Source organism: Episyrphus balteatus, chromosome 2 (assembly GCF_945859705.1).
Source record: "Episyrphus balteatus chromosome 2, idEpiBalt1.1, whole genome shotgun sequence".
Classification (NCBI taxonomy): domain Eukaryota; kingdom Metazoa; phylum Arthropoda; class Insecta; order Diptera; family Syrphidae; genus Episyrphus; species Episyrphus balteatus.
In genome coordinates this window covers 56,493,044-56,515,604 of record NC_079135.1, presented here as the reverse complement: position 1 = coordinate 56,515,604, position 22,561 = coordinate 56,493,044, and the positions used below count along the sequence as shown (strand labels likewise).

The window sequence follows — 22,561 nt, the reverse complement described above, 5'->3', positions numbered from 1 at the left end:
GGGATTCTGATGCTATGGTCTATGAGAGAGGGATCAAGAACTGAGCCCTCCCTTGCAAGCTCATCCGCTTTTTCGTTGCCGAACACATCACTGTGGCCGGGAACCCAGCAGAGTCTTACATTATGCTGCATACCAAGAACCCTAAGCTCTTCGCGACAGCAAGAAACAAGCTTTGACTTGATTAAGTTGGCAGAAATCGCTTTTATTGCCGCTTGGCTATCAATGAAAAAGGTGATGTCAGCAGGTGATATCGCCATCATGGATATTTGTTTAGCAGCATTTTTCACTGCCAATATCTCGGCTTGGAAGACACTGCTGTGATCGGGGAGCCTGAAGGAACTGGCAAGGTTAAGGTTTTCTGAGTAAAAACCTGCACCAACCCCAGTGTTCATTTTCGAACCATCAGTAAAGATGGCGATAGTCGACTCATTTGAGAAAGGTACACTGTTTTCCCAATCTTGTCTGTTAGGGAAACTGACATTAAAAGACTTGTTGAAGTCTAAGTAAGGGGTCATGTAATCTGTACTTACGTTGTTGCCAACGTAGTTAGAAAGGATCGTAGTATGGCCGTTTTGACTAGTATTCCAAATGTTGGTTTGACTGAGTCGTAGGGCGCTGTTTGCTGCTAATTCTTGTACAAATAGATCTAAGGGAGTGAAATTAAGGATTGCTTCCAGACCTGCGGTTGGAGTGGACCTCATCACCCCCGTAGTGCTAATGCATGCTGCTCTTTGTACTTTGGTTAGGGTCTTCAAGTTCGTGGATTTCTCCAGAGCTTGCCACCAGACTAAGCTGCTATAAGTCAGAATGGGTCTGACAATGGAGGTATACATCCACATGATTATTTTGGGATTTGGTCCCCAGTTTCTGCCAAGAATTCTATTACATGAGTAAAGTGCAAACGTGGCTTTCTTATATCTTTCTTGAATGTTTGGACCCCAGTTAAGTTTTTTATCCAAGATCACTCCTAGATATTTCGCTTTATCCGAAATCTTAAGTGGGGTGCCATCAATTTTTGGTACTGCAAAATTAGGAATTTTCTTTCTGTTTGTGAAAAGTACCAGTTCTGTTTTAAGGGGGTTTACTTTAAGACCGCATCTCCTGGTCCAGTTACCGACCTTGGATAATGCGCTTTCAAATTGTTCGCTTACAGTGGTTAGGTATTTACCTGTCGCTAGAAGAGCTAGATCGTCTGCGTAGGCTATAACCTTGACACCGCTGTTATTTAGTTTGATGAGAATCTCATTCATCACCAAAATCCAAAGAAGAGGTGATATGTTTGCTAACTTTTCATTAAAATTATTTTAGCGTTATCGTGAAAGAGTAATGGCAGAAACGCTTTTCTTTCTTCACTTTTGACAAGGTTGATTGAAAAAAAAATAAGCGTGACAGTCGCAACGGAGAGTTTAGGGCAGTTTCTCCTTTTCTAAATTATGATAAGGGGTAATTCCATGAAAAAGTGGACACGAATTTTGAACAAATTATGCAGGCTTTTTTACGGCAACTCTTTATGCAAGTTGCAAGAAAAGATTCTTTGTGGTATTCCCTTATGGATAGACATCAAATTCAGGGAGTTTAATAATCTTAAAGCATTTTTATAGCATAAGCTTGCCAACAACAGAAGAATTTCACATGAAAATGACGGAAAAACAAGCAAACTGAATATATGATGAGTCTAATAGTGACGATGACAATATCCCCTCGTGAGTGCTAAAATAAGTTAACATTTAAGCAAGCTTCGTTACACACTATTCGATTAAAAAAAACTTGAGTGAAAATGCATCTTTTCTTTACTTTTGAAACCACAAATCGCAGGTAACATGAGTTACCAAAATAATGTAACGTGAGTTACCTAAATATTTTAAAATTTTTCCTCGAAATATTGAAAAAATGTTTGGTTTTGTCACTCATATTAAAAGCTTGTAATTATGTATGTATGGAATCTTCATTGAAAACAAATTAAGATTCTTAACTATCACATAAAAACTTCATACTGTCGGACTCTTAAAATTCGTGTCCGATTTTTGTAACGTGAGTTACCATCAAACTTTTATTTTTCCCAAGCTAATGTTAAAAATAAAGACAATTTTTTTAGTTAATTATGAAAGTAATAGTTATGCTCCATTCATGGATAGTAATTTCGTATCAATTTACATTAAAATTGAAAAAAAAAATTATTTATGTGTTGGAAATTTTTGTGAATGTAACGTGAGTTACCATGGAATTGCCCTAAGTCTTTTTGAAGTTACATACATAGGTACATACATGGGAAGAGATAAACATACGAGTACTCCTAAAAAATAATATCTCGCGGTAGTTTCGACTAAGAAATTCGCTCTTTTTTCAGTTCCTTGATTGCCCTTATCTCTTTTACACTATTCTTGTGAAAGCCACAATATTTATTAAAAATCAGCCAATTTGCAATTTTGTTTTCCAACCGATCCACTGTAAGACAAAATTGCAAATGCTTTTCCAAGAATAACTCTTTGCAATAAATGGAAAAGAGTCCAATCTCATTTTTGGAATCAAAGTTGATTTGAATTCAATGCAACATACCACAAAAAAATTTGTGGATAGTTTTTGAATGCTTGAGGTGCAAAGTGCCTTTGGGTCGTTTACCCATTCAATAGTATCTGAATCATCTAATATGTCATTAAGCCAACCATTAATGTGACTTGTGATTTTATTTTTATTTTTTAAATTGGATTTGAAGTTTCTCTTCGTTTGTTTGTATTTGCAGTAGGTAATCGCTGCTTAAATTACCTACTGATCATAGAACTGTATAACAACATTGCCTTCATTTATCATTTCAAAGCTAAGAACCGTTAAAGCGAAAATAAGTTGAAATTTTATCACCTTCAAGTAATATTGAGAAAAGTTGGTTGTTTGAGCAATTGTTTGTATCGTGTGTTAGTTAAGCAACACAATCACAATTAATTGATAAGTGATTAAAGTTAACAAGAAAACCACAAGAACATGTTCTGTCTGAGAGTTAAGTTTAAAAATGGTATGAAACGAACGAATCGAAATGATGTCATCTTGATAAACCGGATGTTTATTGTTTGTTTAAATTCTTTTTCCATTTTTTGTGTATATTTTTACGTATATAAGCATGCTTGGGTGGTTAATTTATATCTAATTATTTTTTTTTTTTTATTTTCAGGTGAGTTAATTGCGGTGTTGAGAAAACAAAATGTAGGAGGACAAGAGAAAGGTAAAATGCAAAAACAACAAAAAAAATCATGGTGGCAGTACAAATGCGCATGTTAAAAATCGTGTTTGAAAAGTAATAAGGATTAACAATATTTATTTTGATACAAAGTTATGGATGAATAACGAGTTCTACGTAGTTTTGAATGTTAAATAAACAGGAAAATTTGTTCAGAATATATTTTGTTCCTCAAATTGAATTTAACAACAATTGAGGTATAAAATTTAAATATTTTTTGAATTTTTGTCTTATGCATATGCGCATGTATATATTGGTAAGTGTTTGAATATTAATTGCAACGGCCCTTTAATCTGCTAAAATTTATTTAAATAGATACTCAAACAGATTTGTATACATATCTCTTCCTAAAATAACATTTTGTTTACTTCGTCGCGTAGTCATACTTTTGAACAATTTTTGTATACAGGGTGTCCCACAGTCACCGCCCCAAATGAAAACCATGGATTCCTGAGGTCATTTTAAGTCGAAAAACTTATGAGGTAATTTTCTCGTTTTCGTCCCGTTTTCGAGTTACCACGGTTTTTATGATTTTTGCTCTCTTGTCCTTTAACTGGCCTTATCTTTGCTAAACTACGTTTGATTTGAAAGATTTTTTTACAACTAATCAAGAATTAATTACAGTTTAAGTTTGTCTCAAAACTTTTTTTTTCTGCGGACAACCGTTTTTCCACAATTTTGCATCAAACACAATTTTCTTCGTTTTGTAAGTTGTTTTTTACACTTTCATATCATTTAAGTAAAAAAAACACGTTAATGAGTATTGATTTTTTGTGCTTTTTATTGAAGCCCAGTTTATTTTCATAAAAAAAAAATAAGTTTTATTTCATAAAAAAGGCTACTGAAAGTAATTAAAAAAATAAACACTCTGAGTGAATTAAAAAAAAAAATATTTTTAAATAAAAAATTAATTTAAATGAATTAAAACTTTTTCTGAGCTTTATCTATTTGTTCTTTTCTTAACCACAATTGCTCAGAAAAAGTTTTTAATTCATTTAAATTAATTTTGTATTTAAAAATTATTTTTTTTTTTTCATTCACTCAGTTTGTTTATTTTTTTTAAATTACTTTCAGTAGCCTTTTTTATGAAATAAAACTTATTTTTTTTATGAAAATAAACTGGGCTTCAATAAAAAGCACAAAAAATCAATACTCATTAACGTGTTTTTTTTACTTAAATGATATGAAAGTGTAAAAAACAACTTACAAAACGAAGAAAATTGTGTTTGATGCAAAATTGTGGAAAAACGGTTGTCCGCAGAAAAAAAAAGTTTTGAGACAAACTTAAACTGTAATTAATTCTTGATTAGTTGTAAAAAAATCTTTCAAATCAAACGTAGTTTAGCAAAGATAAGGCCAGTTAAAGGACAAGAGAGCAAAAATCATAAAAACCGTGGTAACTCGAAAACGGGACGAAAACGAGAAAATTACCTCATAAGTTTTTCGACTTAAAATGACCTCAGGAATCCATGGTTTTCATTTGGGGCGGTGACTGTGGGACACCCTGTAGATCTCCTGTATTGCTTAAATTTATTAGCAAGACAAATTTTGTGAACAAAAACGGTGAGTGCATTAAGTAAATATTCGATAATGACTAAAAAATAATAAGTCTGTTCACTGACACTGTGCTCGACTGTTCTAGGCAGAAAAGTACAGCTTTTTGCTGTTCATTGAGTTTTTTTCTGTGCTGAACTGTTCTAGTTTGCTGTTCATTGACAAATCTAGAACAGGATTTTCTGTTCTTGCTTTTGAGTCAGATCAGGTAAGAACAGATTCGTGAGAAGTGTCAAAAGCAAAGCTGTCATTTTTTGTTTTTGTTTTGATTTAACTGTGCGAATATTTCTCGAGTGCTCGTGGTTTTTATAACTAAAAACAATTTTTAATTATATTTTTCGCAGTAAAAATACAAAAAAAATAGAAAAATAAACGAGATACGATAAACAAAAAATTCGTATAATTTACAATTAATTTGTTTTTTTTTTTTTATTTTGACAACTGACGTTTAAATGACTGTTCTAACTTGTTCTGACGTTTCTCACGAAACTGTGCTGTCCTGTCCTGTCCTGTTCTGATCTAGAAAAATCCCCGTTGAACATACTTAATGTTAAGTTCAAAAATTTACTACTGATTCAAAATTATAAAGAAAAGGAAATAATAATCATAAAAAAAGAGATTCTTTTGGGAGATTAAAATAATAATGTGATATACTCCCTAATTTTAATTTAACTAAACTGTTAAGCATCTGAGCGTCTATCAATCTTGATTTCATGTTAAATTTGTCACTTTTTAAGCTGATATTTGAAGACTGTTACGTTCAATTATTTTGATTTGTGTCACTTGCCTTGAAGAAATAATTGAAAATCAGCGACACCTCAAACTGCAAACTGTTGCTTTTGTGTTCATTGTCCCATGAAGTAGGTGCCTACCTTACCTAAAAAGAAGCGCGTTTCTCTGCAGTTTTCTTTGTGTCTCTTTAATGTTTTGCTTTGTTTAATATGCATGAATTTAGATGCGAGTACTCTCTGGTTCTTAGGTTTGCACAGTGTCGGATTAGTTAAAAAGAAACTAAAGAGAATTTAACAATGTAAGTTTATTAGAGCTTTTTCAATATCATGCACCTTAATATTATAAAACACATTAACTCTATATTCGATTTTTTTTGTCGCTATACCTATACTCATTCTCAGAACAAATATATCGTTCTTTTTACTTGTTAAGGCCCAACTATAATAGGCATATGCGCGCATGGGCTTATGTCAAAATAGCATGAGTGAGTTGTCGAACAAACACAATTCTTATGAGATAGCCATAATGCGCATATGCGCGCTTCGTTAACTTTCGTTAAGCACATGCCGTGCGCTCTGAACTGCATGGCATGAGTAAATTTCTCAGAATAATATATGTAAACAACATTGATGCAAGGGGAATTGAAAAATTAAATTAATTTTCACTTAATAAAACTGTGATAAACGAATTGTGAATTGAATAAAAACAGTTTTAAAAATATTTTTCTGTAATTCAACGCGTTTTTTTTTTCAAAAATTATGGAAAACAAAAATGTAAAATTGTGACAGAAGCCTATGCGCGTGTATGTTCATTATGACTACTCCTCATGTTTTCAGAAACAGGAAGAAGCAGTTCGTTCGATTTTGATATAAGCCCATGCGCGCATATGCCTTACAATAATACAAGAGGGACTTTTCGATGATTTTATACTTGAAAATTTTTATTAAAAAGGAATATTAAGTTTCATTTTTCCATATTCAGCTTTTATTTTTGTAATGCAATCTGTGCTCCTGTTATGTAACAGGTCACTTGGTCTTAAAATCCATTGTATCCCACAAATATCATAATTTTCTGAAATTGAGCTAAGCTTTGCTAAACTTTTATCTGCCAAAAATATTTGCTTATGTACCAAGTTAAAGACTTTCCACATAAATGCGAATAAATGAACGAATTGATTAAATGCTCTTCTAAGGCTCTTAATCTGATTTGTTCTTCCTTTTCGTTGGTTGCTCTCATGTGAATGCTACCTTGCTTAATTTAATAATTTTTTGAGTGATCTTAATTGCCTGAGTAGCATGTTACATCTTCATCTTAAACCTGGATCAACATTGAGCACGTACTAAAAATCTGAGTCTAAACGTCAGAGCTAATCCAACACTGGATGTTTAGTGTACATACGTGCAAATGCCCTAGCAGTGCCCACTTAAGATGTGCCATATTTACAATTTGAATCAAAAGAATGTTCATAGTAACCTCTCCTCTTACACCTCACAGAAGAATATCATTTCAAATTTGCTGCTTTAAAAAAATAAGCACTTGAATACTAAGTACATATCTCAATATAGTGTGTTGAAACGTATAAAGGTATGTACTTGAATATCTATGTATATGTTCCATTATACATTTTAACGTATTTTTCTTTTATTAATTTTTGTTCTAGTTTGTTTTTATTATTTATTTTTCTTTTCTTTTTAATGCTTCATTTTTAAAATGCTTATATGTGTTTATGTATGCTATATGTATATAACAAAACTTATAATGGGACATAAAATTGCGAAGTACAATGCTTATGGGCTTATAAATTTTGTTTTGTTTCTTACACTGAAAGAAAAAGTATCGCTTTGATCGCTTTGGAAAGAAAAGTTGGTATTTTGATTATGCTGTATTTCGTAAGGGTGTAATCCTTTCATCCGAAAGTTAATTCACTTGCTCCATCCAGGCATTGTATACGTTGATTTTTAAAGCAGCTTAATGTTTTTTAACGTGGCGGTTAGCTTGTAAAAGTTACCACACTATAAAAACATATCATTAATTTGAGACCTGTGTGAAAACAGACATATGTTGACAAAGCAATTGGTTGTTGGTGGTATGAGTGCAGATTTTTCCCATATAAGAATATGAAGAACCTAAGTAATTTTAAAATTTGCATTACATTTTTTTTCTGAACAATCTTTGGCCCTTTTTATTCTGTCATTTTATTACCAAACATATTTCTTGTTAAAAATAAAATAATAACAATGTATGTTATATAGTATAAAATAATTAAGAAAAGATAGCTTCGAAGTTATAAATTTATCTATATTTTTTGTAAACATATAAATTTTCTGCAATGTGGGAACGTAAATTTGGTAAAAAGTTTAATTGTTTTATTGTATTTTAATCAAAAAATATTATTGCAAAAAACATTGTTCAAAGACTTTGCATGCGTGTAGAAAGAAGTAGAGAGCATACTTTTGCCTTTACGAAGCTGAATGTCTATATACATTTTTTTTTGTGCTGATTGTTTTTAAAAATAACATATAGTCTGGTCAATTTAGACATCCGAGTATACATTAATTCCCAGCAAGCTGAAAATTGGTAGAATTGTTAGAAACACCATCATAAATTAAATCTAAAAAGTTCTCATCGATCCGAGACCTGGAAAAAAATTTAATTGGGTCCAAAAGGTCACAAAAACTGGTGTTTCATGATTTTCATCAAAACGGTAAGTCTTATCAAAAAAAATTTTAGTGCAAAAATTGTAGACCAGATTATTATCTATTAAAAGTGTCATGACACTTTTTTTCCTAAGACCCACCGTTTCTTAGGTATAACGATTCAAAAAGTTGAAGTTGAGTTGTAATCGTCATAATCAGGCCTATTCTGAAAAAAAAACTCCCAACTGAAAAGTTCTTGAAATTTCATTATTTTTTTTAGCTTGAATTTCGTTCTTCAACGGTTAAGAATATGCAGAAAGCAAACACAAAAATGGAAATTTTCACCATTTTTCGGATTGGGGCCCTTCTCCCGAAACCATTTCCCTGGTAATTTTTTTTTAGAATGGGTCCGAATATAATACAGGGTGTCCGATAGAGAATGAGCAACCCTAAAACGGCTTATAGCTACACTTATGACTGTTCTAAAAACAGATAAAAAAAAGTTCTATCGCAACCAGTTCATAAAATATTGGCTTTTTTTTCGTTCAGTGTGTTTTAAATTTAAACATCTAATGTTTTCGTTTACTACGACCACGAATAAATGAATTTTATTTATTTCTTTTTTTTTAATAATTTTCTATAATGATTGGATGAGTACATAAACATTTTAAAAATTTCATAGCTATTGCATATTTTCCTTACGCAATTTGAAATCTGTTTTTCGATGCAAAATGTAAAAGAAGTATTGAATGAAAAATTTTAAATCCTTTGACCTTTGACCCCAAGTAAATTTTTTTCCAGGTCTCGGATCGATGAGGACTTTTTAGATATAATTTATGATGGTGTTTCAAACAATCCTACTAATTTTCAGATTGCTGGGAATTTATGCAACCTCACCCCCTTATTTTAGTCTAATTTAGGTTAGCTTAGGTAGAAATGTCTATCAGGAAAACAAACTGACAGACTTATTGGTATATTATAGTAAAGTTGGTACAACATTGGTTAACTCCTTTGAAAATTAAATGTCTTAAATCTATACATAATTTTTGCTTGTTTTTGTTTTAAACCTACAACTTAAAAATCTTAATTGTTAAAAAGAATTTTTCTTTGAGTGCATTTTGCTTGGTTACCTTGGATAAGTTGTATATTAATTGTAAAGCGGAAAAGAAAAGATGAACAAAAAAATTAAAACTGTGCACTGCATTCCGAAATTGCGCCCTCCACTGGTGTAAGTAGAGATGGTGAGTGGTTTTCACAAAAAAAAAAAATAAAAGTTGTAAATGTTTTATTATTGTAAATGGATCACTTAGTGTTGCAGAAAAATGCTGGTTACTTCGAAGTGAGTTTATAAAATCTATGTAGTGTTGAATTACGGATGTGTAATTCAATTCAATGAAGATACACACATATTATGGCGTTTACTCTGTGATGCGGTTTATTCTTCTTTAGTTTGCAAGATCATCTTACCTTAACTTACTCTGATAGCTTATATTGTTATATAAAGTAAGTTAAATGTTATATTATTGAATACTAAGTCGCACGCAAATCTGTGTTTATTTATTGAGGGAAAAGCCACCATAAAACAACGTAAAATCAATGAAAACCACATTGATTTAACTATTATTCGAAATGATTTTGCGTTGAAGATGAACATTTTAAAATCAACGTGGAAAATAGGTTAATTTTTGATGGTTTCGTATCTTCAAGTCACATAAATCAAAGTAGTTCATCTTTGAAACAAAGACGTTTCAACTTCAATTTATTTTTTCCCTCAGTGTTGACAAAGCTATTGAGCCTAAAATAAGCTTTATTTTTATGTACTGGTAAACGGGCCACGGGGCTTCCATCGCACTTTTAAACGCACTAAAATGGTTTTCTACTGTGTACTGTTGTGGTAGCAGTAATAGATCGCCAACAGATCGATAACCAGGTAACAGTTTTTCATTACAGGATTAAGTAATTTTTAAATAAAATAAATAAAATAAAGAGCTTTGCAAATTCCTCGCAAGAGGCAGTTCCCCTGAAAAAATGTCTTTGTAGAGGATTTGAAACCGGAAATCTTTCGTGATAGTCTACTTACTAAGCATTACCCCACGGGAATTACTGACTACTCTGCTTTGAGTTGTCATAAGTTTGTCCATTGTATCTGTTTTTTTTTTTTTCAAACGATTTTCTGCACTAACGAAGAAAAAATAAAAAAAATAATAAAAATATATTAAAATAAGTTTTATTTTAAGTGGAGCGATTGAATATATGCAATTCAATTTTAAAGTTCAAGTGACCTCAACTCCACTTCTATATATTAGCACTTATCTACCAAATATATATATTCCTTTATATAATTCTAGGGTTCACTCCGCCAATTAGATACGATAACTCTGAGTTTACCCCGGTATTAACATATGGGAATGTTGGTTGAATCGGTGTTAACCCTGAGACCAGAATGATCTGAAATAATCTTCTCGTATGAACCCGACAGAAATAACAACCCTTGAAAGTTCATTGCTTCAACCTTTCCTGGAATTAATTTTTCGGTCAACAAAATTGATCGATGGCGGCGCCATTGTTTAGGACCCGTCTGTGTGTGTTCATCTCTTATTCCCTCAACCAACCCCTGTTTCTTTGAGGAATTCATTTTCATTGTCTTTCACTTATGTGCCTACTTCCTGGCAATCAAGATTATCACGTTTCATCCGAATCCACTAAAAGAACACAAAATATACATAAAAATCAATTGTTCATTGATTCTCAACGATATCTGCCGACACTACCACAGATTCACTTTAGAAGTGAATTTTCTTCGCTTCTTTTATTTCCAACACGCATGGCGAATTTAAAGAAAAGTAGGTACACAAAAAAAATGTGACAATGTAAGCAATAGCACATCAATAAAAATTAAACTTCTGTAGAAAAAAAATAGAAAAAATCAATGCAACGGATGCATGGCGTGAATAACTAAATACTTCATCTGTACCCTATACACACATAGAAGTTCCAACAAAATTGGTTCATTGCCATGAAGAAATGAGTTAAACTTAATTCGTACTGGTTCAATAGAATGCTATGTGACTGCTAGTAGACTCCAAGAGATATTTCGTCTACATCTATAGCATTTTCAACTCGAGGCATCTCAATCTAAAAAAAAAAACCGTTCGTATTCTATTCCAAATTTGCTCCAAATTTGAGTTGAGTGCAGGCTTAAATAAATGTGAACTCAATTTTATTATCCGCTATCAAACAAGGTCGAAACAATTTTAAAGTTCAAGTGGCCTCAACTTCAAAGCGTTTCCCCCAGGTATGACAGTGGGCTCATCAGTTAGATCTGTCGTACCCCTAAACTTTTAAATTGAATTACATATATTAAATCACTCCACTTAAAATAAAAGTAATTTTTGTTGTTTTTATTATTTTTTCTTTGTTAAGGTCGAAACATGTCGAAAATGTGAGATCAAAATAAAATTGTTTTAAAAATGCTGCTAGGCATCTGCATGCAGCTGTTTTTCAAGTTCACATTTTGATAGTTTTTTTCTTGTGAAAAATGTGTCCATTTGCGGCATGACTCACAATGTTTTATTTTTTTATCTGCCTGGTTGGCCTCTGCCTTCGGTCGTAATATATTATATTCTGTGCTACATTATGTATTTAAAATTCTTTCTTTTTGTTGACAGTAACTTCCCTAAACCAATCATTATTCCAAAAACCACCATTAAATGGTCTCTGATAGTTACATATATGGCTATAGAACAATCAATTCGATTTTCTACCTCCTACTGCGTTAAATGTGAGATTTATAGTTGACCTTTGATTTTTTCTACGAACATTAATATGCCTTCTACCGCCGCAGCTGTGATTGCATAGCACATACATGTATTGCGAAATTTGGTTAATGAACCACAAAGCTGTCAACAATTTATATAAATATGTACGCTCGATACAAAACAAAAATGTTACATAAATCTCTGGATATCAAGAACAAAGCAACCGCTCTTACTAAACAAGAGAATGTGTTGGCCTCTAACACTTTATCTGGCTTCACCGAGATCCAAGCACTTGTGATATTTAAATATTAAAATTGATAAGTGTTGCTTCATATTAAATTTAAATAAGTTTTAATAATATAAAAAAAAACAAACTAATTCCAAATGAACTTTCACCTAAGAGCTTCTGTAAATTAAACTTAAATTATTTTAAATTGAAACTTATTTATTTTATGTGTTAAATAAGTGTTAATTAATCACAATAAAAATTATAATATTGAAATCAAATATATATGTATATACTAATATATATGTATATGTATATTAGGGCGAAATTCTTTTTTTTGATTTGGTAATCCAAAAAATCGATTGCTGGACACATCTAGAATATACACACCAAATATGAGCTCTTTATATTAATGAGAAGGTCCTCCGCTTTTTAATTTTCCATTTTTACAAACTTTTACTAAAAAGAAATCATTTTTTTATTAATTGACTTTTTAGCAAATTTCTTTTCATATTCTTGTAGGAAATTGAACGCTTTACAAAAAAGGCCTATCTAACCGTTTAATAGATATTTGAGGTCCAAAAATCAAGAAAATCTTTAAAAATTCGTTTTTTGTTCTTAATTTTGTAACAAATTGAAAAATTATAATAATCAAACGCGCAAGACCTATTCTTGTAAGAAATTCATTGCTCCACAAAAAAGGCGGACTTCGTTCTTTCCTAGTATTTATTTTCAAATTATAGCCCTATAATGTGTAAAACTTTTCCTATACAAAAAAAATCGGTTCACTCGGTTCAGCGCAAATATTTTGGCTATTTAGGAAATTCAATTTGTTTTTGTAAATTTATGTGTGTCCTAGTGACAGATCAAACAAAATATTTTTTACTATTTTGAAATGATTTCATGTTTTAAATTTCTTTATTTTTATCCAATAAAGCTAGAACTGCAACTGAAAAACAATTTTATTGATATGACATTTAAAAATTTAAATTATTTGATAAATTAGAAACTTTTTTGTACTTTTTTCACTTTGTGTTTCTATGTTCAGGCTTAAAGGCTCTGGTTTATTAAATTTTGTTTTGTCCCAAATTATAGTTTGGTTTGACATTTTGCAATTGTATATTGTGGTGTGTGTGAAAATGTATGTGAATCTGTCTCAAAAAGAGTTTCATATCGAGTCTTCCGGAATCTTCCGGAAAAGTAGCAAATTTTTTTCAATGCAGATTGATTCGACTGCAGATTGAATTTTTGGTTGTTTGGAATTCGAAATAAGGTTCTAACACATTTTTGTAAGTTTTCAGTGGTATTTTAGTTAGAAAAATGAGTTTACTTTTAAACTTTCACTTTAGAACTTATGTAAGTAAGATTATAAAATGCTCACTTCTGTAGTGCAGCACAAAAAGTAGCACAATTAGTTTTCAACTCCTTCAAACTTTTTTCCATAAATATTTCAAAATGGCCTTCGAAAAATTCGGCACTTCAAAAATTGGGCTTTTAGAAAATACGAATTTTCTGAATTTTCAATTTATTTGGCATTACTTTACGTCACACATTTTTTCAAATTTCATTCATTTCTTCTAATTTCTTTTATTTATGTATAAATAAAAGGCTTAACCCAAAATCTACGCCTCGTGGCTACATTCGAAATTTGTATACTAAGTTAGTAAGTTTAAATTTTATTAAATTGGATTATTTTGAAATGAAAGTTCGAATCTTTTTATTTAATTTAACGACTACATACACTTAAAAAATACGACTCTTTACAAAGGACCCCGCACATTTTGTATGGGAAGTGGCCCTCGGTAAAATTGTCTGCCCTTTATCTTGAAAACCCGAAGTGATGGGAGCAAAATGGACTTGGATTCGGTTTCAGCGACCCTAAAAACCTATGAATTCCACTAAAAAAAACGCAAAACACAATATATAGAGTTACTATCATAATAAAAGGTTTGAGATAGTCATCGGAAAGAACCGTTATCTAAAAATTGTCAATTTTTCGACTTCCTGCCCATATTTTGATCAGGAGCTTCAAGAGAACAACATACTAAAATTTCAGACAATTTCACCGAGGGCCAATTCCCATAAAAAATGTGCGCGGTCCTTTTAATAATGTGTACCTATGTTGAATTTAAAAAAAAACTGATGAAGTGGGTAGTCAAAATTGGTTTTAGTGTTTTTATTTTTTTTTGACATGATAACGTATAATAAATCGATGAAACCCGGCTACATACACGACAAATATCACATACTCTCCCGTTTCATTACCCGTTACCAGTGTGCTTTAGATTATAATTTCATCTTAAAAGCCAACCAACATGATGTCAAGTCCAACTTAAGACAGTTGAATGATTTTAAATCCCAAATATTGAATTTGCTTATATCTTGACATCAGCGTTACCTTCCGGGTCCATTTATAAAAAAAATTGTCTCGAATGAACCTTGTCGCACACACAAAATTTCACGAAAATCTATTCAGTCATTCGACCCCAAATACGAAATTTGCATATAACTTGACAACAGCGCCACCTACCGGGTCCAATTCTAACACAAAACCTGTCTGGGATGGACCTTATCGCACACACAAAATTGCACAAAAATCTGTTCAGTCATTCGACCCCAAATACGGAATTTGCATATAACTTGACAACAGCGCCACCTACCGGGTCCAATTATAACACAAAACCTATCTCGGGTGGACCTTATCACACACATACAATTTCACAAAAATCTGTTCAGTCATTCGACCCCAAATACGGAATGTGCATATAACTTGACAATAGCGCCACCTACCGGGTACAATTATAAAACAAAACCTGTCTCGGATGGACCTTATCACACCCACCAAATTTCAGAAAAATCTATCAAGTCGTTTAGAAGGAGTAGGGTCAATCATGTGTGCAATTCACACGTGGTTGAACTGAAACTTTAAAAAAAATCGAAAAAATATAACTTTTTTTTATTCCATCACTTTTTGTATATGAGTAATTCCATGTGAAAAGAATATACGAAAAATACCTATGTCATAAAATCTAGTTGTGTCATTTTTTACCGGTTCCTGAGCTCAAAATATGAACTTCTGTATATAAATAATCCCCCAAAAAAATTAGCAAGTGAGTAGAATAAATTAATTCCCTAAGTCACTCAATTTTTGAGAGTAAAAAAAAACATGATCTTAACCCTCTACTGCATACGAAGCCAAATATGGTTTTGTCTATTTGTATGCACTTTTCTCTTCTCTGTCACAAAAAAATGGTAAAGATTCAATACAATCCTCTTCTTTGTGTTTCTGAGAACCCATAGAGATAGTTTTTTCGTGTGTCCGACACAAAATAAAGGTGTATTTTATGATCACAGGTGAGTCGATCAGTCGTGTGCATTGAAATCGAAAGTGTAGAATATTTTCATACTTTAAGTGTTAATTACTGCGTTTGTTTGGAAAGAAAAGTGGAATTAAAAATTTATTTTTGATGGATTGTCTTATTATGTATGCTATGAACCAATTTTTATTGAAAAAAATGATTGGCCTGGTCTTGGGAGGGCAAAAAGTACGGAAGCCATATTTGGCTTCGTATGCATTAAGGGGTTTAAATCTACAAAATTTGTTAAATTTTTTTTGTTGTAAATTTTGTTCCTTTACATTTTTACTTTGCTTGGAAGCTATGTTTTACTTCAGAAATGGAGCCCCTTCGCTTTTAGAGACATTTTTTTAATGTTAACCCCATTTCCAGGGGCGTAACCACAAAAAATTTAGGTGGAGGGAGGCTCACCTATAATATTTTTCAATCATTTTATTACTTTTTAGTTTTTTTAAGATCTGGGAGTGGGTGAAAATGTTGGAGCAAGACTTACTTCGACAGTGGAAAGAATGTGAACCAGAAAAAATATATGTAACTGAAAAAACAAATTGCTTTTCTCGGTTCCATGGCTTAAAATGAGCCAAATTTGAAGTAATTCTTAACCTTTTGTAATGCAATGTATTTATTTTACTTTATTTTGTTTTTAAATGATAAATATTTATCTTTTTATAATTTTAATTTTATTCTTTTCCTAATCTGAATAAATAAAATTAGTAAAATTTCTTACCCCTTAATGCATACGAAGCCAAATTTGGCTTATAAACAAATTTTTTAAATTAATTAATTTAAACAAATTTTTTTAATGTAAACCGTTTTGAAACAACCCAAAGAACCCATGTAAAGCATTTTTTAATTTTTTCGTCCGCTAATATTAATTCATGCAGTAGAGGGTTAAATTACTTTTTTGCATATTTCTTGCGACTTTAAACATAATTGAATGAATGTTTTTTTGCATTTGTAGGGTGATATTTATATCTTTCCAAAACCGTTATTAAAAATGAAATTAGTCCATTTTAAGCTGATCTATAACAAAAAAGGTGAAGAACACATTTTATTTTTTTTCTAAAAAACCCATTTTTTAATTTTTTTTTTCAAAACTGTTTTTGAAGTAAAAAATTATGATCTTTTCAATAAAAATAGTTTCGTGATGATTTTTTGACTTTTAAGCTGTTTTTTTGCAATTTTTTATTTTGATGATTCAAATTTTTACATAAAACGATAATGAGCCTCGGCACGAGTACGATAACTTAGGCGACAAGAATTGATAACGGTATTTTGTAGAGGAGTTCAATACAATTATTTTTTACTATGGGAGGGGGGGTCTATCTCCCCTCGTTTAGGCGGGAGGGGCAATTTTCTAAAATATGACGTAAAATACTAAAAAAATTATTAAAAATCAACGGCATTACTTACAGTTATAATTGATATTTTTCTGAAAAGCCAGAATTGTACACTTAATTTTAGTTTTTAAATCAAATTATTTCAATTAATTTTTCTCGAAATAATCAACTTCAAAGTAAAAATTTAGGGAAAAAAGTTTTAAAAAAACACATTAAATACTATTTTTGCCAAGACTGTCATTTTAAATATGAAATTAATCAATGAAATAAACTGCCTCAATTAATTTCTTATCAAATACTGAAAACCAGATGCTTCTATGCCCTCTAGTTTTTGAGAAAATTGAAAATAAGAAAATTATCTTTTTATCAGATTTTCATTTTTTTGACTATTTTCGCCAATATTAACAGCTTTTTAAATTAAAAGTATCATGCCTGTCCCCCTTCGCGGGTTCTCAGGATTTTAACTTCCTTTTTGGGTCCTCTGTCCCGCTTCTCTTAGGCCATTTGAAATTGGTCCTTAGAATCTCGCGATTTTTTTTTTATAAAAATGGTAAAGGTATGAAGTTCAAGGCGTATCAAAGTGAGATGGGTGCAACGCCCCTGCTTGGGCACACTATAGGATTTGGGGTGGGGTCAAGGTTGGGTTTTGGGTAAGTACAAAGTTGCTTTTGGATTCGAAAAAACTTTTAACCCTAGTTTACGGCACGCAAAATAATGCAATAACCAAACTTGGGGTTCGCCCGAACTCCAAAACTTTTATGCACCTCTAATTGTACATTATCAACAATTTGATGCATTGTCTCTTTCTGTTATTGATTAAGGTGACAGTTGCGGTGTCTTTTTATGATAACACGTGTTTGGTGTTGCCAAAATATAATAAAAATTGTTGAAAATAGTCCATTTTAAGTCTTGGGGTTCGCAAGTTTGGTTTGTGACTTTTTTTCAGAAAAAAATTCCAGAAAATTATATAAAACCGCTTTTATGAAAAAAGACAAAAAACATAAACAAAAATGAATTTCGTTCACTCAGTTTTCATCCCAGGTCGAAAAAACGATTTAAAAAAAGTTATAACCATTTAAACATGCGTTGGGGTTCGCACGAACCCCAATCCGTAAACTAGGGTTAAATTCTGAAGAAAATTTGCCTACACCCAAACTTGCACCCACCCCAAGGGGGCATACTGCTTGCATGCATTATATTTGTGTAAACACGAAAACAGCTAAAAATGAAAAAAAAGATAATTTTCTTATTTTCAATTTTCTCAAAAACTAGAAGGCATAGAAGCATCTGGTTTTCAGTATTTGATAAGAAATTAATTGAGGCAGTTTATTTCATTGATTAATTTCATATTTAAAATGACAGTCTTGGCAAAAATAGTATTTGTTGTGTTTTTTTAAAACTTTTTTCCCTAAATTTTTACTTTGAAGTTGATTATTTCGAGAAAAATTAATTGAAATAATTTGATTTAAAAACTAAAATTAAGTGTACAATTCTGGCTTTTCAGAAAAATATCAATTATAACTGTAAGTAATGCCGTTGATTTTTAATAATTTTTTTAGTATTTTACGTCATATTTTAGAAAATTGCCCCTCCCGCCTAAACGAGGGGAGATAGACCCCCCCTCCCATAGTAAAAAATAATTGTATTGAACTCCTCTACAAAATACCGTTATCAATTCTTGTCGCCTAAGTTATCGTACTCGTGCCGAGGCTCATTATCGTTTTATGTAAAAATTTGAATCATCAAAATAAAAAATTGCAAAAAAACAGCTTAAAAGTCAAAAAATCATCACGAAACTATTTTTATTGAAAAGATCATAATTTTTTACTTCAAAAACAGTTTTGAAAAAAAAAAATTAAAAAATGGGTTTTTTAGAAAAAAAATAAAATGTGTTTTTCACCTTTTTTGTTATAGATCAGCTTAAAATGGACTAATTTCATTTTTAATAACGGTTTTGGAAAGGTCTAAATATCACCCTACAAATGCAAAAAAACATTCATTCAATTATGTTTAAAGTCGCAAGAAATATGCAAAAAAGTAATTTAAGATCATGGTTTTTTTTACTCTCAAAAATTGAGTGACTTAGGGAATTAATTCATTCTACTCACTTGCTAATTTTTTTGGGGGATTATTTATATACAGAAGTTCATATTTTGAGCTCAGGAACCGGTAAAAAATGACACAAATAGATTTTATGACATAGGTATTTTTCGTATATTCTTTTCACATGGAATTACTCATATGACAACCTACAATAAATTTTATACCATCTAAAAGCTTATTGTTTCAGCTCAAAATATTTATATCGACCATGTCTATACAACATCTACAAAAAGATCAATCAATCTCTTTTCTCTTCTAAAGCCATTAAATCAATTTTTTAAAAGACAACATTATAATAAATTTTATATCATTATTATTTCACCTTTTATATGACGCTTCAATCATATTTCTACCATGCCTACAAAAAAGTAAGAACTTTTTAAAGCCAACCATGTCGAAGTTTCAAACTGAGATTACGGTACTTCCTCTACTGGCTGGTCATCGGCAACAAATCTTCACATGTGTTTTGAGGTATTTTTCAAGTTTTTCAATCAAAGATTATATGTATAACTTGTAGAGCACGTACCGTTATGTTTATTAAATGAAAGCTAATATTATCAGCATGCGTATTAAAGTTAAATAAATTTGTTATGTGCTCTAGATCAAAAGATATAACTAGCGTGTTTAGAAAAAGAACATCTTTTAACCGTTATCTCAGAATTTTGAATATGAAATTAATTGAAATTTTGCACAATCATAATTTATTTAATTACCTATGTACTGTATAAATTTCATTCATCTATCTATTAAAACAAAAAAGTTATGATCAATTGATTTTTCGTGTCGCTTTTTCGTTTCATCTAGTTTCAAATCACTACGAGTTTTTCTCAACATTTGCAACCGGATGGCGGCTATCCAACTGCATGTCCCAAATAAGGATCACCCTAATATATATATTAGGGTGGGTCAAAAAAATCGAATTTTTTTTTTTGATTTGGTACTCCGAAAAATCGATTGCTAGACACCTCTATAATATACACACCAAACATGAGCTCTTAATATTAATGGGAAGGTCCTCCGCTTCGCAATTTTCCATTTTTAAATCAAGCTTCTAATAAAAAAAAGCATTTTTTTTTTAAATCGACTTCTTAGCAAATTTCTTTACATATTCTTGTAGGAAATTGAACGCTCTACAAAAAAGGCCTTAAACACTTTTTTCGTTTATCTAACCGTTTAATAGATATTTGAGGTCCAAAAATCAAGAAAATCTTTAAAAATTCGTTTTTTGTTCTTAATTTTGTAACAAATTGAAAAATTATAATAATCAAACGCGCAAGACATATTCTTGTAGGAAATATATTGTTCCACAAAAAAGGTCTTAATAACTTTTTTCATTAATCTAACCATTCTAAAGATATTCGAGATCAAATTTTAAAAAAATTATAAAAACATTTTTTACTTTTCAAAATTTTCTAATTCACTGAAAATTCATTATTTTAAAATTAACAAGATATATTCTTGTAGGGGCTTAAACGTTCTATAAAAAATTCCTTGGAAGTAAATTGTTTGCTTTAAGAGGGTCTGGTTACTAAAGTAAGGACGCGACAAATTTTTTTATGGCTGAATTTGATAGTAGACGTTTTACGACCATTGTTTATAACAAATTTTCTTCAAAAAGTGCCATAAACAAAAAGTTTTCATATGGTAGTGCTAGGGTTTGTTAAATCACCTTTTTGGGTGTTTCTTCCATAATAAGGGCCCGACAAATTATTTTTTGGCATAATTTGTTGAAAGTCTTCGAGTTACGATAGATTATGGCAAAATTTATAGGAAATAAGCATTAATAAAGAAAAAAAATAAAATATTAAAAAAAAATTCTGATTTTAGTTGCCTCAGTTAAGGGGGTCTGGTTGCTAAAGTAAGGACGCGACAAATTTTTTTATGATTGAATTTCATAGTAGACGTCTTACGACAATTGTTTATAACAAATTTTTATCAAAAAGTCCCATAAACAAAAAGTTTTCATATGGTAGTGCTAGGTTTTGGTAATTCACCTTTTTGGGTGTTTCTTCCAAAATAAGGGCGCGACAAATTATTTTTTGGCATAATTTGTTGAAAGTCGTCGAGTTACGATAGATTATGGCAAAATTTATAGGAAATAAGCATTAATAAAGAGAAAAAAAAAAATAAAATAATAAAAAAATAAATTGCACGACTGGGGTCGCACGTACTTGCTCTTAGAGTTCAAGTTGCTTAAATTTTAAAGACTTTTTATATAGAAATTTGGAAAATCTAAATATATGGGAAAGAAAAAAAAAAGGAAATTCGTTTTTTAAAAAAATAATATAAAATCTGAAATCAAATTGCCCCCCAAAACAAGTATGCAGTTTTGACTGATATACTAACATGCATTTTTAGAAAAAAATTTCAAAATCGTTAGAGCCGTTTTTTAAAAAACTAATTTTTTATAAACAATTTCTTGGAAAAAAAGTTTTAAAATAAAATTGGTATGCCATTTTGTAGAAATCACTGATCAACATCTAAACACAAAATTTCAAAAAAATTTAATGTCCCGTTTTCGAAAATTGGATTTTTCAAAAAAAAATTTTCAAAATTTTTTTTAAAAATCCAAAAAGTATTTTTTTCAAAATTTTGCTTTTGGCTTATATTTAAATTATATAAATTCTTCATCACAAAAAGTTTCGTTGAAATAGAATAAGCACTTTCGGAGATAATCGGATTTAAAAAAAACGGTTCTATGGCAGGTACCGTTAATAATGATTTTCAAAAAAAAAATTTTTTCATTAGAAGATAGACCTTGTCTTAAAACTTACATTTGAATTTTTTAAACAAAATCGTTGGAGCCGTTTTTGAGCAATTTCAACTTTACTAAAATCGGTATATGACAAGTCCAAAAAAATTAATTCCAAAAACCCCTCTGGAGAGTCGCCAAATAACGCTACACACCAAGTTTGACATTAATCGGTCCATCCGTTTAGGCTGTAGCTCCTTATACAGACAGACAGACAGACTGACAGACAGACAGACAGACGGACTTCCGGGACCCACTTTTTTGGCATTCTCTACCATCGTAATGTTATGGAAAAATGTTATCTCAACTTTTTTTTTTTGTACGAATACATAACTTGATATATAGTACCTATATCGCAAGTAAAAATGTCTGATTTCAGTTGCCTCAGTTAAGGGGGTCTGGTTGCTAAAGTCAGGACGCGACAAATTTTTTTATGATTGAATTTCATAGTAGACGTCTTACGACAATTGTTTATAACAAATTTTTATCAAAAAGTCCCATGAACAAAAAAATTTCATATGGTAGTGCTAGGTTTTGGTATTTCATTTTTCATATGGAAGTGCTAGGTTTGGGTAATTCACTTAATTGAGCATAATTTCCAAAATAAGGGTGGAAAAATTTTTATTAATCTATTAAAAATAATCTAAACAAAATTCCCTTTGTATGAAATTCAGTTTAGGGGGCCTAATTTCCAAAATAATGACGCGACAATTTTTTTTTTAATGCCATCTGTCTACGACATAATCACTACAATTAATTGCATACTCAGTTTTCGTTTTAAAATTCGTTTTGAGACATTTTGAGGGGTGGTAGTGCTAACTTGACTGTCAAGTTAGCACTACCAGGGGTTATTTAAAAAAAAAAACGCGCGCGAC

General features: G+C 30.8%; 1 protein-coding gene across 2 annotated transcripts in view; it reads left to right on the top strand.

The window, feature by feature from the left end:
• The window catches only part of LOC129908330 (ras GTPase-activating protein raskol), a 73,580-nt gene that overhangs the window by 31,252 nt on the left and 19,767 nt on the right, over positions 1-22,561 (top strand). The window contains exon 3 of one of the 2 annotated variants that reach the window (XM_055984747.1): positions 3,164-3,214. The exons of the other annotated variant lie outside the window; for it this stretch is intronic. Within the exon in view, the coding sequence (XP_055840722.1) occupies positions 3,164-3,214 (51 nt within the window). The remainder of the gene's footprint in view (positions 1-3,163; positions 3,215-22,561) is intronic. 2 annotated transcript variants of the gene reach the window in all.